Source organism: Mastigoproctus giganteus, chromosome 13 (genome assembly GCF_048544385.1).
Source record: "Mastigoproctus giganteus isolate SK-2022 chromosome 13, ASM4854438v1, whole genome shotgun sequence".
Lineage (NCBI taxonomy): Eukaryota > Metazoa > Arthropoda > Arachnida > Uropygi > Thelyphonidae > Mastigoproctus > Mastigoproctus giganteus.
Window position 1 is genome coordinate 150,284,173 of NC_143587.1, and position 13,281 is coordinate 150,297,453.

At 39.6% G+C, this 13,281-nt stretch overlaps 1 protein-coding gene across 2 annotated transcripts in view; it reads right to left on the reverse strand.

Annotated features, from left to right (window-relative positions):
* dom (domino helicase) overlaps nucleotides 1-13,281 on the reverse strand; it is an 896,769-nt gene that overhangs the window by 544,141 nt on the left and 339,347 nt on the right. For both annotated transcript variants that reach the window (XM_090388005.1, XM_090388004.1), the window contains exon 20: nucleotides 2-199. In XM_090388005.1, the coding sequence (XP_090244131.1) occupies nucleotides 2-199 (198 nt within the window). The remainder of the gene's footprint in view (nucleotide 1; nucleotides 200-13,281) is intronic.

Sequence of the window (13,281 nt, forward strand, 5' to 3'; positions counted from 1 at the left end):
CCGGATTAGGAGGATTTGATGTACGTATCTGTAAGCGAATTTTTCCTGGTGGGCAACGAGGTGGGATCTCTGGTTGATTCTCTATCTCTTCAATAAGACATGGCTGGGTTTGAAATTTCTTTATACGATGTGCAGCAAAAGCAGTAAGACACAGTTCAAGGTCAGCCAACAGTAGATTGAGAGCCCACAGACTCACGTGCTATTCGGGAGGAAAGGATGGGGGGAATAATGAATAAAAAATAAACAAATATAAGCCAATCATTGGAAGTATAATGACAATGAAAAAGATCATATTAAAATTTCAGTTGGTGAAAGTTTCTCCCAAATGAAACAAGCATACAATTCCTGCATTCACCAAAAAATAGCATATTAGTAAAATACAATTAATAGTAATAGCATTTGCCATTTAGTGCAAGGAAGCCACTGGCTTTTTCTGCACTGGCAAAAAAAAAAAAAAAAACTAAATAGATAAGAAAACAAATTATATGTTTCCCTCCTTATATAGGTAAGCATCCAGTTGACCTTTGAATTTATTCAAACTGTCAGCTGCAACTACCTGTGAGGGCAACTTGTTTTAGATATCAATGACTGACTGGCTAAAAAAAATTCTTACAATCTTATTTTGGATTTCAGGAAAGCTTTTGATACTGTTGCTCATGGAAGACTGCTGTACAAATTCGAGAAGGATGGCATTAAGGGTAAGTTGCTACAATTGATAAAGGGATGGTTGAGTGAAAGACAACAGAGAGTGGTAATCAATAGACACTGCTCTTTGTGGAATAATTTTATTTGTGGAGTTCCCCAGGGTTCGGTGCTCGGCCCATTGTTTTTTTCTGTATTCATCAATTATATTGATGAAGGTATATCGCAATTAATGTCCAAATTTGCAGTTGATACAAAGGTTGGCAGGGTTGTTAAAGACAGTATGCTACTCTAACTGGATCTAGATAAGTTGGGCAAATGGGCTGAGAAGTTAGCATTAGCATTAGCATTAGTAGAGGCATTTGATGCAAGAAAGCAAGCTTATGCAGCATCAGCCAAAAAAAAAAAAAAAAAAAAAAAAAAGTAACATAAATAAATAAAAATAACCACTTCCACTTCACCCCTCTGTTCGTTCGAAATACCTGTCCAGCTGAGCCTTAAACTTATTTAGGCTATCAACTTCCATGACAAGGGATGGAAGTCTGTTCCACCCACCAACCACCCGCTGGCTAAAGGCAAATTTCCGCACATCTATCCTACATCTGTCTTTCCTCAATTTGAATTTATGCCCTCTCAGGTGATTTTTCTGAGCTAGAGGAAGAATCCCATCAGCATTGAGCATGCTCAAACCATTCAAGGCTTTGTACACCTCTATCAGATCACCCCGCTGGTGCCTAGTTTCCAGACACTGTAATTTGCAAAACTTAAGCCTTTCTTCGTAAGAGAACCCCTTTGTCCCATTCACCAATCTAGTTGCCCTTCTCTGTACTCGTTCCAGCAGCTCTACATCCTTTGAAATGAGGCCTCCAGGCCTGTATACAGTACTCTAGGTGTGGCCTGACCATTGCCTTATACAAGGGAATAATCACCTCCTTATCCCTGCTAGAAAAAATCCTATATATCATTGACAATACACCATGAGCTACTCTTGCAGCTCGTCTGCACTGCTCAGAGAACTTCATATCTGCCTGCACCACCACCCCCAGGTCCCTTTCATTCTCTACCACTGTCAGTGTAGTACCACAGAGTTGATACGTTGCTCTGGGGTTGCTGTTTCCCATATGTAGTACTTTACATTTGTCAATGTTAAACTTCATTTGCCACCTCGAAGCCCATCTGCTCAACCTTTCCAAATCCTGTTGCAGCAGCATAGTGTCAGTAGTGTCCTTGACAACCCTGCCAACCTTCGTATCGTCTGCAAACTTGGACATTAAGCCTGATATACCATCATCAATATCATTTATAAATACAGAAAACAATAAAGGCCCCAATACTGAACCCTGAGGGACTCCACTAATAACATTAGTCCACGATGAGCAGTGTCCATTGATTACCACTCTCTGTCTTCTCCCCCTCAACCACCCCTTTATCCATAGCAGCAACTTGCCTCCAATGCCACACTGCTCCAATTTGTGCAGCAGTCTTCCATGTGCAACAGTATCAAAAGCCTTTCTAAGATCCAAGTATATAATATCAAAGTTATTCCCTGCATCCAGTTCTTTTGTGACTGCATCATAGTATCCAATCAAATTGGTCAGGCAAGACTTCCCCTTAACAAAACCATGCTGTGTCCTAGCTATAACTGAAGTCTTGTCTAGATGATCCTGCAGTGCTTCTTTCACCAGTGCCTCCATTAATTTTCCGGGAACAGAAGTTAAACTCACAGGTCTATAATTACTTGTGTCAGCCTTTGATCCCCCTTTGTGAATTGGGGTCACATTTGCACATCTCCAGTCAATGGGTACCTCCCCTGAGTCCAAGGAAGCTCTCATAATTATGGCTAAGGGTTTGCTTACCTCCTTTGCTGCCTCCTTTAATATAACTGGATAGATCCCATCCACCCCAGGTGCCTTTCTTGTGTTTATCTTCAACAATTTCTCCTCCACTTTGCTCTCAGTTATTACAAGATTCTCTAGCTTACTGCTAGAGTTGAATACACCTCTGGCATTCCCCTCGCTGAATAACTCCTCATGTGTGAATGTCGATGCAAAATATTCATTTAGTTTGTTAGCTACCCGAGCAGGGTCATCAACAGTTGACCCATCGATCTCAAGTGGACCAATCTGATTCATCCCCTTCCTTCTAGAGTTTACATAAGTAAAGAACTCTTTGCTGTTTTTCTTCGCATCCCTTGCCAAGGATCTCTCGTAATCTGCCTTCGCCTGCCTAACCTCCTTTGTAACTTGGTTACAGATCAACTTGTATCTATCATAGGCGTCCGTGTCACGTGTTAATTTGTATGTATCCCATGCATTTTTCTTTTCTGCCATATGCCTCATTAGTTCATCTGACAACCATTTAGGCCTAAACCTTGAACAATATTTCTTAGTTGGTATGTAAAGCCTAGTAGCTTCCACGATAAGTTCTTTGAATGCTTCCCATTTTGAATTTGCTGTTGGCAATATCATCAGTTGATCCCACTGTATAGAATTTAAATACTGTCTCAGTCCATTGTAGTCGCCTTTACGAAAGCAATACCCCTTCCCTTTACCCCTAATGGTAGTTACCTCTTTGAGTAACTCCCACTTCAGCACACTGTGATCACTGCCACCAAGTGGTTCATTTATCTGCAGATTCTTAATGCATGAAGAATCACTACTGATAATCAAATCAAGAGTATTACTCCCTCTAGTTGCCTCCCGAACATGCTGATGTAGAAAACAATCATCCAATAAATCCACAAAAGCCTTGCTACTGTGTGAGTGACCAGCCCCCAAATTCCAGTCAATATCTGGGAAATTAAAATCCCCCATTATAAGACTCTCTGATTTACTGGCCCACTCTATTTCTCCGAACAGTTTCTTATTATACTCATCAGAGTCATTAGGACTATAGCACACTCCTACTCTCAATTTTGATCTCCCAATGCTTATGTCACACCAAACTGACTCGACACTGCACTGTCCAGCGATGTCGACTGGCTTCACTTCCTTGGATTTTATGTGTTTTTTAACTAATAGCATAACCCCTCCTCCCTTCCTATCCTGTCTATCCTTTCTGTAGACATTGTACTCCCCAAATTCCAGTTCTGCATTTCTTATATCTGTGTGACACCACGTCTCTGAAATCCCCACAATATCTGCCTTTGATGTTTTGAGCAATACCTCAAATTCATCAAATTTATTTACTAAACTCCTAGCATTGGTGTACACACAAGTATACATGCACCTGTTCTTTTTCTTAGCTACCCTAACACAACCCATGTGTTTACTTGTGCCAACTGAAGTTTAATATTGACAAATGAAAAGTACTGCATATGGGTAGCAATAACCGAAGAGAAACCTACCAACTGGGTGGTACTACACTCAGGGAAGTTGAATGTGAAAAAGACCTGGAGGTAATTGTGCAGTCAAATATGAAGTTCGCTGAGCAGTGCAGACGGGCTGCCAGGGCAAGTAATGGAGTCTAGTCAATGATATATAGAAATTTTGCTAGCAGGGACATGGAGTGATTCTCCCGTTGTACAAGGCAATGGTCAGGCCACACCTAGAGTACTGTGTACAGGTCTGGAGGCCTCATTTCAGAAAGGATGTAGAGTTGCTAGAATGAGTACAAAGAAGAGCAACAAGATTGGTGAGTTGAACAAAGGGGTGCTCTTACCAAGAAAGGCTTAAGTTGGGCAAATTGCAGCGCCTGGAGAGTAGGCATCTGCGAGGTGATCTGATTGAGGTGTATGGTGCCCAAATCTTCTTGCGCTAGTAGCGCCATCTCAAAAGATAACATTGGCAATGTGCTAAACCTCATCCCCTGTAATTCGAATTTATGAACCCTAGTTTTGGAATTCTTCACAACAGTGAGTATTCCACCTTCATTCATTTTACTAATCCCCCTCACAGCCTTAAAAACCTCAATCAGATCATCTCTCAGATGCCTGGTTGCCAGGCTCTGTAGCCCACACAATCAGAGTCATTCCTCGTACAGCCATTCTTCTGCCAATCTCACCATTCAAGTCTCCCATCTTTGCACCCTTTCCATATGCTCAATGTCTTTTTTCAGATAAGTGTCCATCCTCGAATAGTATTTCAAATGTAGTTTTACAATTGCCTTATACAGTGGGATTATAATCTTCCCATCTCTATAGTATAAATTTTGATAAATCATCAATAGGACACTATTTCCTGGCTGCCTGTTTATGCCGTTCAGAAAACTTCATATCTGCACATACCGTAACTACCAAATCCCCTTTTTCTTCTACTGTTTTTAATCCACCTCCACCAACTGCATAATTTATTTTCGGATTGCTCTTCCCCAAATAAAGAGCTTACATTTTGCTGCACTAAAATTTAGCTGCCACTTCCACTGACCATCTTTGAAGCCTGCTCAAGTCTAGGAGAGCTGTTTGGCAATAATCATTAACTCCAATGCCAACCTTTACGTAATCTGCAAATTTTGACATCATCCCTTCGTCAACATCGTTTATGAAAATTAGAAACAACAGTGGCTCCTGAGGGACCCCACTTCTAACGATACACCAATCTGAAGAATATCCATTAATCACAACCTTCTGCCCTTCAGCAACCAGATATCCATCTTGGAATCTCACCAATAATTCCAACCTGTTCGAGCTTATACGGTAACCTCTCATGGAGGACCAAATTAAATGCATGGCTAAAATCCAAATAACAATGTTGAAATTATTCCCTGCATCCAGCTCATGAGTAACAATGTCAAAATAGCCAAAGTTAGTTAAGTATAATTTACCCTTAACAAAGCCATGTTATGTATCCTTCAGAATGCCATATCCATCTGAATTGCACTCTTAATCACTGCCTCTAAGATTTTTCCTACAACTGAATCAGATTAACCAGTCTGTAGTTACTAACTTCACTCTTAGATCATCTTTTATGTATTGGCAATACACCAACATTTCTCCAATCCAAAGGAATCGCCCGAGTCCCAGGATGCCCTTATAACTAATCTCACTGATTCAATACACTCCCTTGCCCTCTCCCTCAAACTACAGGGTATATGCCATAAATCTGAGAGCCTCACTTGCCTTTATACCCAAAATTTCTCCAATAAATAATCATCTATATTTAAGATACCACTAATTTCATATGGCTCAGCCTCACTCGCACAGTCTCTTCTCAGCATGAAGGGGTCTTTCGCCAGTAAAGACAGATGCAAATTACCTGGTCAATTCAATCGTAACATCAGTTGGGGTTGTCAAATACTTTCCCACACCCAGTGCACGAAGGTCAAACTGGATTCGCTTTTTTCTTCCTTGTATTCACTTACATGAAAAATTCCTTGTCCCCATTCTTTGCTCTCTAAGACAATGCTTTTTTCCCCTCTTCTGAAGTTAAACCTGTGCCTTTAGCTTTAACTACTGTTACAGTTTTCTTCATTTTCCAGATGACAATTGCATGATCAAATCCTGACAATGGTTCCTATACTTTCAGCCTTGGTGTCATCTGATTCATTCAGTCAAGAATATTCTTGCCCTTAGTACTTACTCTAACATCCTGGTACAAATAATCATCATCAAGTTTATTTAAACAAGTTATTCCCCTCGTGAGTTTCCCTCCCACTTCTTCCAACCAATCTGGGTGGATTTAATTCACCCACAATAAGGCATTCAGCTTGCTTGCCGGTTCCATCTGCATGTAATGAATCTCGTTATATTCTTCACAATCATCTGGTTTGTAGATTACTCCCACTTTCATTGTTCCTTTGCTTCCAACTAACTCATACCACACAGATTCTATGCAGGCAGATGTAACTCCACACTCAGCAAAAGCTCTTTTAGAGCCCAGGCTTCTTTTGATGAACAGCATGACCACTCCACCCATTCTATCTTCTCTGATAGAATGGTTGGAGGAGGCATTCAAGATGACTTGAGCAGGCTTCAACGATAGCCTATGGCTTATGCAGCACCAGCCAAAAATAAATAAATAAATAATAAATAAATAATAATTAATAAATAAGAGAAAAGCAAATGGACAACCTAAGCATTTCTCTCCTCCTGTAGGTAATTATCCAGCTGACCTTTGAATTTCCCCAAACTGTCAACTTCTACCACCCATGTAGGTAACGTATTCCAGTAATTTATAACTCGCTGGCTACAATAAAACTTCCTGCAATCCAGTCTAAACATCTCCCCCAGTAACTTAAAATGATGCCTCCTAGTTCTAGAATGATTTATAACCATGAAAATTTCATCCTCATTCATTTTGCTTATGCCTCTCAGAGCCAACACCCCAATCAAGTCTCCTCTAAGGAGGTGCCTAGTTTCCAAGCTCTGCAAACCATAAGTCTTTCCTCATATGGATGCCCTCTTGCCGATCTCACCAGGCAAGTTACCCATCTCTGGACCTTTTCAAGAAGCACAATGTTGTTCTTCAGGTGTGTTCTCCATTCCTGAACACAGTATTCCAAGTGTGATCTAACAATAGCCTCAAACAATGGGATTATTACGTCCTTATCTATACTAGCAATTGTTCAATACATCATTGATAGGACACCATAGACCTTCCTTGCAACCTGTCTACAATGCTCAGAGAACTTAAAGTCTGACCGTATCATAACACCCAAGTCCCTTTCCTCCAAGACCAGGTTAATTCAACTCCGTGACGTGTATAAGTTATTCTCGGGTTACTGTGCCCCTAGGTGCAATACCTTACACTTTGCTTGATTAAAGCATAGCTGCCATTTTCCTGACCATCCCTGAAGTCTATCTAGGTCATTCTGAAGAAGGTCTGCTTGGCAGCAATCATTAACTACTCTACCAATCTTTATATCATCTGCAAATTTAAACATCATGCCCTCCATCCCTTCATTGATGTCATTTATGAAAATCAAAAACAACAATGGTCCTAATACTGATCCCTGGGGAACCCCACTTCTTACATCAACCCATCTGAGGAACTACCATTGATCATTACCCTCTGCCTCGTGCCCTGAAGCCATCCAGCTATCCATCTAAGGACTTTCCCTGTGATTCCAATCTGTTCCAACTTATAAATTAACCAAATAAGGCAACATTGCCAAATGAAGTTCAGTTTCAAGTGTGTGAGTGATGCCATATTATCTTTATGGGAAATAATAATATTCTGTAAAGATTAGTGAATTAGAATAAATACTTTATTTTGTATTTACTTTAATATATAATTCTTTATTATTTTCCTTAACTAGAAAAGGCAGTGTATACATTTTCTTTAATATGTAACAGTTCTTTCTTAAGAAGCTCTCAGGCCTGTGATGCGAATCACTGGGTGGTTGCCAGTTCACCAGTTACCGAGCTGCCACTTACAGGCCTCTCGCTAACTACACAGTTATCAATATAAATAATTTCACAGCTTCACTTTTTATGCACTATCAAACTATTCAATATTTTTATGCCCTTGTGTTTATTTTGCCAATGTACGGCGTAACTGTAAACTAAATTATATAAGGAGAATAACGATATAATATATATATATATATATATATATATATATATAAAAAAGAACAGATAAAGTTACCTTAAAAATATTTTGGGTTCGGTGTTGTCTTGAAATAAAAGGTGGATTTTGCATTTGAGAGAAATAGATGAAAGGTTGCAAGTTCCCCACCCCTGGAGTAAACTGTAAAATCTTTATTGAGAATTTATTATAAACATATAAAAATCTTGGTTTGAGACATTGTAACCAACATGTTTCATAAAATAAACTTCGTTCTTATTTAGAATTTTTCACAGATAACCTTGGACATGTTTTTGATGAATGTGGTGAAAATTGTCATCACACTGAAATGAAAATTTTCAAAATAATAATGCCATGGAGGAAAAAGATTACTGGAGATGGTGGAAGCTTGGTATGCTGGCAGACTATTGCTAGACAATGACCAGGAAGGTTCATTTCAGAAGGAAAAGTCACAAAAAAAAAAAAAACACTATATTTTTACTCGGTTTATAGTAAAACTTCCACTAAAATTTCATCAAGTCCAATCTATATTCCTTTCTAAATCTATGTTATACAATATCTGACTGTCAGTTTCATTTCAGCTCATTAAAATCTATGATTATCATCAGAAAAAAATCAGAAGCTTAAAATTTGTTGACACCAGTGTAATTACAAAAACAAAAATCACATTAAAATTTGTCGATTGGCTCTCATTTTCAAATTACAGTTGGGGTATCATATTAGCGAGTTAATCTACATTATCAATTACAGTTCTTGGCAAAACACATGGCAACACCACAATTTCAGTAACAATACACTCTTATTATGTGATCTGAAACTGTTGCCTCGCTCTGCCGTCATAAGTTATTGTCACCTCAAATGCAACTTCAATTTGGTTGCAGTAATTCTCGAATACGCCTGGGTACTGGGGGTGATTTTTCAGTTAACGGTTGTTCTCTGCCAGATTCCTACTTTTTACACAGTATTTTTGTCGTGTAAGGTTAATATGCTTCATAATTGTGTTAATAGTCAAGATGACTTCTGTACATATGTGGAGAAGTCATTAGCTTCAAGAAATATTCCTTAACTAGAGCCATAAAAAGGCCTTCTTCTTGTACTTTGGGTGTAAAGGAGATGACCAGGACAAGAACTCCACATATAGGCCACAATACCTGTTCATCAATGCTTATATATATGCCACAATACCTGCAAAACTCAATGTGTGAGTGACTCGAATGTTTTATGCCTTTCACAGTGCCCAAGATATGGAGTGAGCCAACAAATCACATCACACTGTTACTTCTGTATAGTTAATAAGAAAAGGGATGACAATGAAGAAAAAGTGGACAGCGACATACCCAAATATACCATCTTCAATTTGTCCCATGCCTCACAGTGAAGTTCTACATATCCCTGAACCACCCGACCATTTTTCTGAACAGTGATGAACATCAACTTGATATACATGAAGTAGTACAGACAGCAGTATAAGTCAAAGGATCTACCATTTTGTCCAAACCTTTATGCTTTCGAACCACATAAGATCACAGTGGGTGAGCATAATGACCTCACCAGGGATCTCCAATTGCCGAAGAATAAGGCTGAGCTTTTGGCCTAAAAAAATTACAACAGTGGAAACTTCTAGATCATTCTGTGAAATGGACGTTTCCTACTGGAAATAAAGAGCGAGATAAATTCTATCAAGCAGAAGGTGAACTCACTGTTTCTAGTTGATGGTCTAATGGCAGCAATGAACGTGAGGTACATTCCTGAAGAATGGCAACTATTTATAGATACTTTTCACGTTAGCCTTAAGGCTGTGTTATTACACAATGAAAATATGCTGCCTTTAATACCTCTTGCGTAGGCCGTCCACAAAAAAGAAACATACACAAACATGGAGAACAACCTCTTAGGTGTATACTAAGTAAACCCTTAGCCATAATTATGAGAGCATCCTTGGACTCAGGGGAGGTCCCCACGGACTGGAGATGTGCAAATGTATCCCCAATTCACAAAGGGGGATCGAAGGGTGACATGGGTAATTACAGACCAGTTAGTTTAACTTCTGTTCCGGGTAAAATAATGGAGTCGCTGGTTAAAGATGCATTGCAGGATCATCTAGACAAGACTGCAGCAATAATTCAGACACAGCATGGGTTTGTTAAGGGAAAGTCTTGTCTGACAAATTTGATAGGATATTATGATGTGGTTACAAAGGAACTGGATGCAAAAAATAATTTTGATATCATATATTTGGATTTCAGGAAAGCTTTTGACACTGTTGCGCATGGAAGACTATTGTACAAATTGGAGCAGAATGGTATTAAGAGTAAGTTGCTACAATGGATAAAAGGATGGTTAAGTGGGAGAAGACAGAGGGTGGTAATCAATGGGTGCTTCTCTTCTTGGACTAATGTTATTAGTGGAGTCCCACAGGGTTCGGTGTTAGGTCCACTGTTCTTTTGTATATTTATCAATGATATTGATGAAGGTATATCAGGCTTAGTGTTGAAGTTTGCAGATGATACAAAGGTTGGGAGGGTTGTTAATGACAGTAATGGCAGTGTGCTACTGCAAGAGGATCTAGATAATTTGGGCAGATGGGCTAAGAAGTGGCAACTGAAGTTTAACCTTGACAAATGCAAAGTACTGCATATGGGTAAAAGTAACCCCCAGAGAAACGTACCAACTGTGTGGTACTACACATAAGGTGGTAGAAAATGAAAAAGACCTGGGAGTAATTGTGCAGGCAGATATGAAGTTTTCTGAGCAATGCAGACAGGCTGCCAGGGCAGGTCATGGGGTTTTGTCAATGATATATAGGAATTTTGCTAGCAGGGAAAAGGAGGTGATTATCCCTCTGTATAAGGCAATGGTCAGGCCACGCCTTGAGTACTGCGTACAGGTCTGGAGGCCTCATTTTAGGAAGGATGTAGATTTGCTTGAGCGTGTACAGAGAAGGGCAACAAGATTGGTGAGGGGAAAGAAGGGATCCTCTTATCAAGAGAGGCTTAAGTTCTGCAAATTGCAGTGGCTGGAGACTAGGCACCTGCGCGGTGATCTGATTGAGGTGTATAAGGCCTTGAATGGGTTCAGCACGCTGAATTCTGATGGGATCCTTCCACTTGTTCAGATTACGAACCTAAGGGGGCATAAATTCAAATTAAGAAAAGACAGATCTAGATTAGATGTGCAGAAATTTGCCTTTAGCCAGCTGGTGGTTAATTGCTGGAACAAACTTCCATCTGTCGTTGTGGAAGTTGATAGGGTGAATAAATTTAAGGAGGAACTGGACAGGCATTTGGAGGGAATGGCGTGATTTTTTTTTTTTTTTTTTGGCTGATGCTGCATAAGCTCATACATTTGCTTTCTTGTATCACATGCCGCCACTACTACTACTACTACTACTACTACTACTACGGAGAACAACCTCTTAGGTGTATACTAAGTATGAGTGGCAGATATGTGGTGATTTGAAGGTAATTGCAAATTTATTAGGAATACTGAAATAGCAACAATACCAAGTATTGTTGCTATTTCAGTGAGTGGAATAATCATGCCAAGGATATGTAGTATGAGAAGAGGAGTTGGTCTCAACAAAAATCATTAGAACTGGAAGGAAAAACGTAACATCCAAATAAAGCTTTGCTTCCACAACTGGGGCTCGTGAAAAATTATGTGAAGGCTTTGGAAATGAATGGTCCTGCATTGACATACTTGCAAGAGAAATTCCCAATACTTAGTACAGAGAAGATTAAGGAAGGCATTTTCTTTAGTCGACAAATAAGGCACTTTTCAAAGATGAACAGTAAAAATGTGTTCTTAGTAACAAAGAGAAATCAAAGTGGAAAGCCTCTCAAAATGTTTAAACTGGTTTTCTAGAAAATGTTATTAAAGCCAGCAACCACAGGCAGCTTGTGGAAGATTTCATTACTTCTTATGAAAAACTGAGGTGCAACATGTCATTGAAGATGCATTTCTTGCACTCACACTTGGATTTATTCCCGCCAAACTATGGTGCTGTCAGCAAAGAACAAGGTGAGTTCCATTAAGACATATAAATGTCTTAATGGACTCTCACCTGAACTCTTACTGCCATATAAATAAAAAAATAGCTTGTATAAATATAAAAAACTACTTTTTTCAAAAACAACAGCCATTCTGCCATTATAAGCATTATTTCTCCGTTTAGCACCACAAAATCTATAAAGTACACTTGATTTTATGCCTATAACAAGATATAACCCAAAATTTGTCGTTTGGTGTAATTATCACACATTAATGCAGTGGTTTTCAACCTTTTTTTAATAATGGCACCCTTAAGTAATTTATTTTATTTTGTGGCACCCTCAACAATAGATCCGATTCTCTCTCTCTCTTGTTTCAGTGAGTAAAAGATAAATAAATCAGGTATGACAGATGCAGGTGGTAGATGACTTTCATAAACCGGTGAAATACCACCACTTTGCTTATTGGAGGCTTGAAGTGGTGAAACCCATGTTTAGTCTCTAGAGCAAAGTTTCTGGCATCCCCCCCCCATACTTCTCCTTCAACCCATGCACGGTACTAAGTACTATAGGTTTTGATACCTTTCGTGTTTGGGGTTTTCATAAAAAAAAAAAAAAAAAAAATATACTTTATTCAATATATATACAAGGTGATTCACAACCAGTGCGACACACTTGCAGGAGGTGTAGGGGGCACAAAGACAAATCGGAATCACCGTCTTCTTCCGCCTTCGTCATGCGGTAGAGGATGTTGAATGGGAGATCACGTGAACAGCAATCCCGCTGGAAGCTTTTGCGAACCGGTTCCCGAGGCAGTAGGATGGACGAGTATTCAAACGTTTAACTAGCCGACATGCACCTCACGTATGGAGCTGCGGACTGTAATGGGCACGCCAATCTGCGCTTGTATCCAGGAACGTTTCTTGCACAGGTGTGCTCCTCATCATACGATTTTCGCATGTGTGCACAGAAGGTTACGCGAGACTGGTTGTTTCACGAGAGGTACCATGAATTGAGAGCAAACGGCGAGAACGCCAGACAATGAGGAGAATGTCCTATATCTTGCAGAAGGCAATCCGAGTTCGAGTACTCGAGCGATAGGCCAACGATTGGGTATTTCCCAATCCACTGCATGGAGGATACTGTCAACAAACCAAATGAGTTCATACCATCTGCAATGCGTCCAA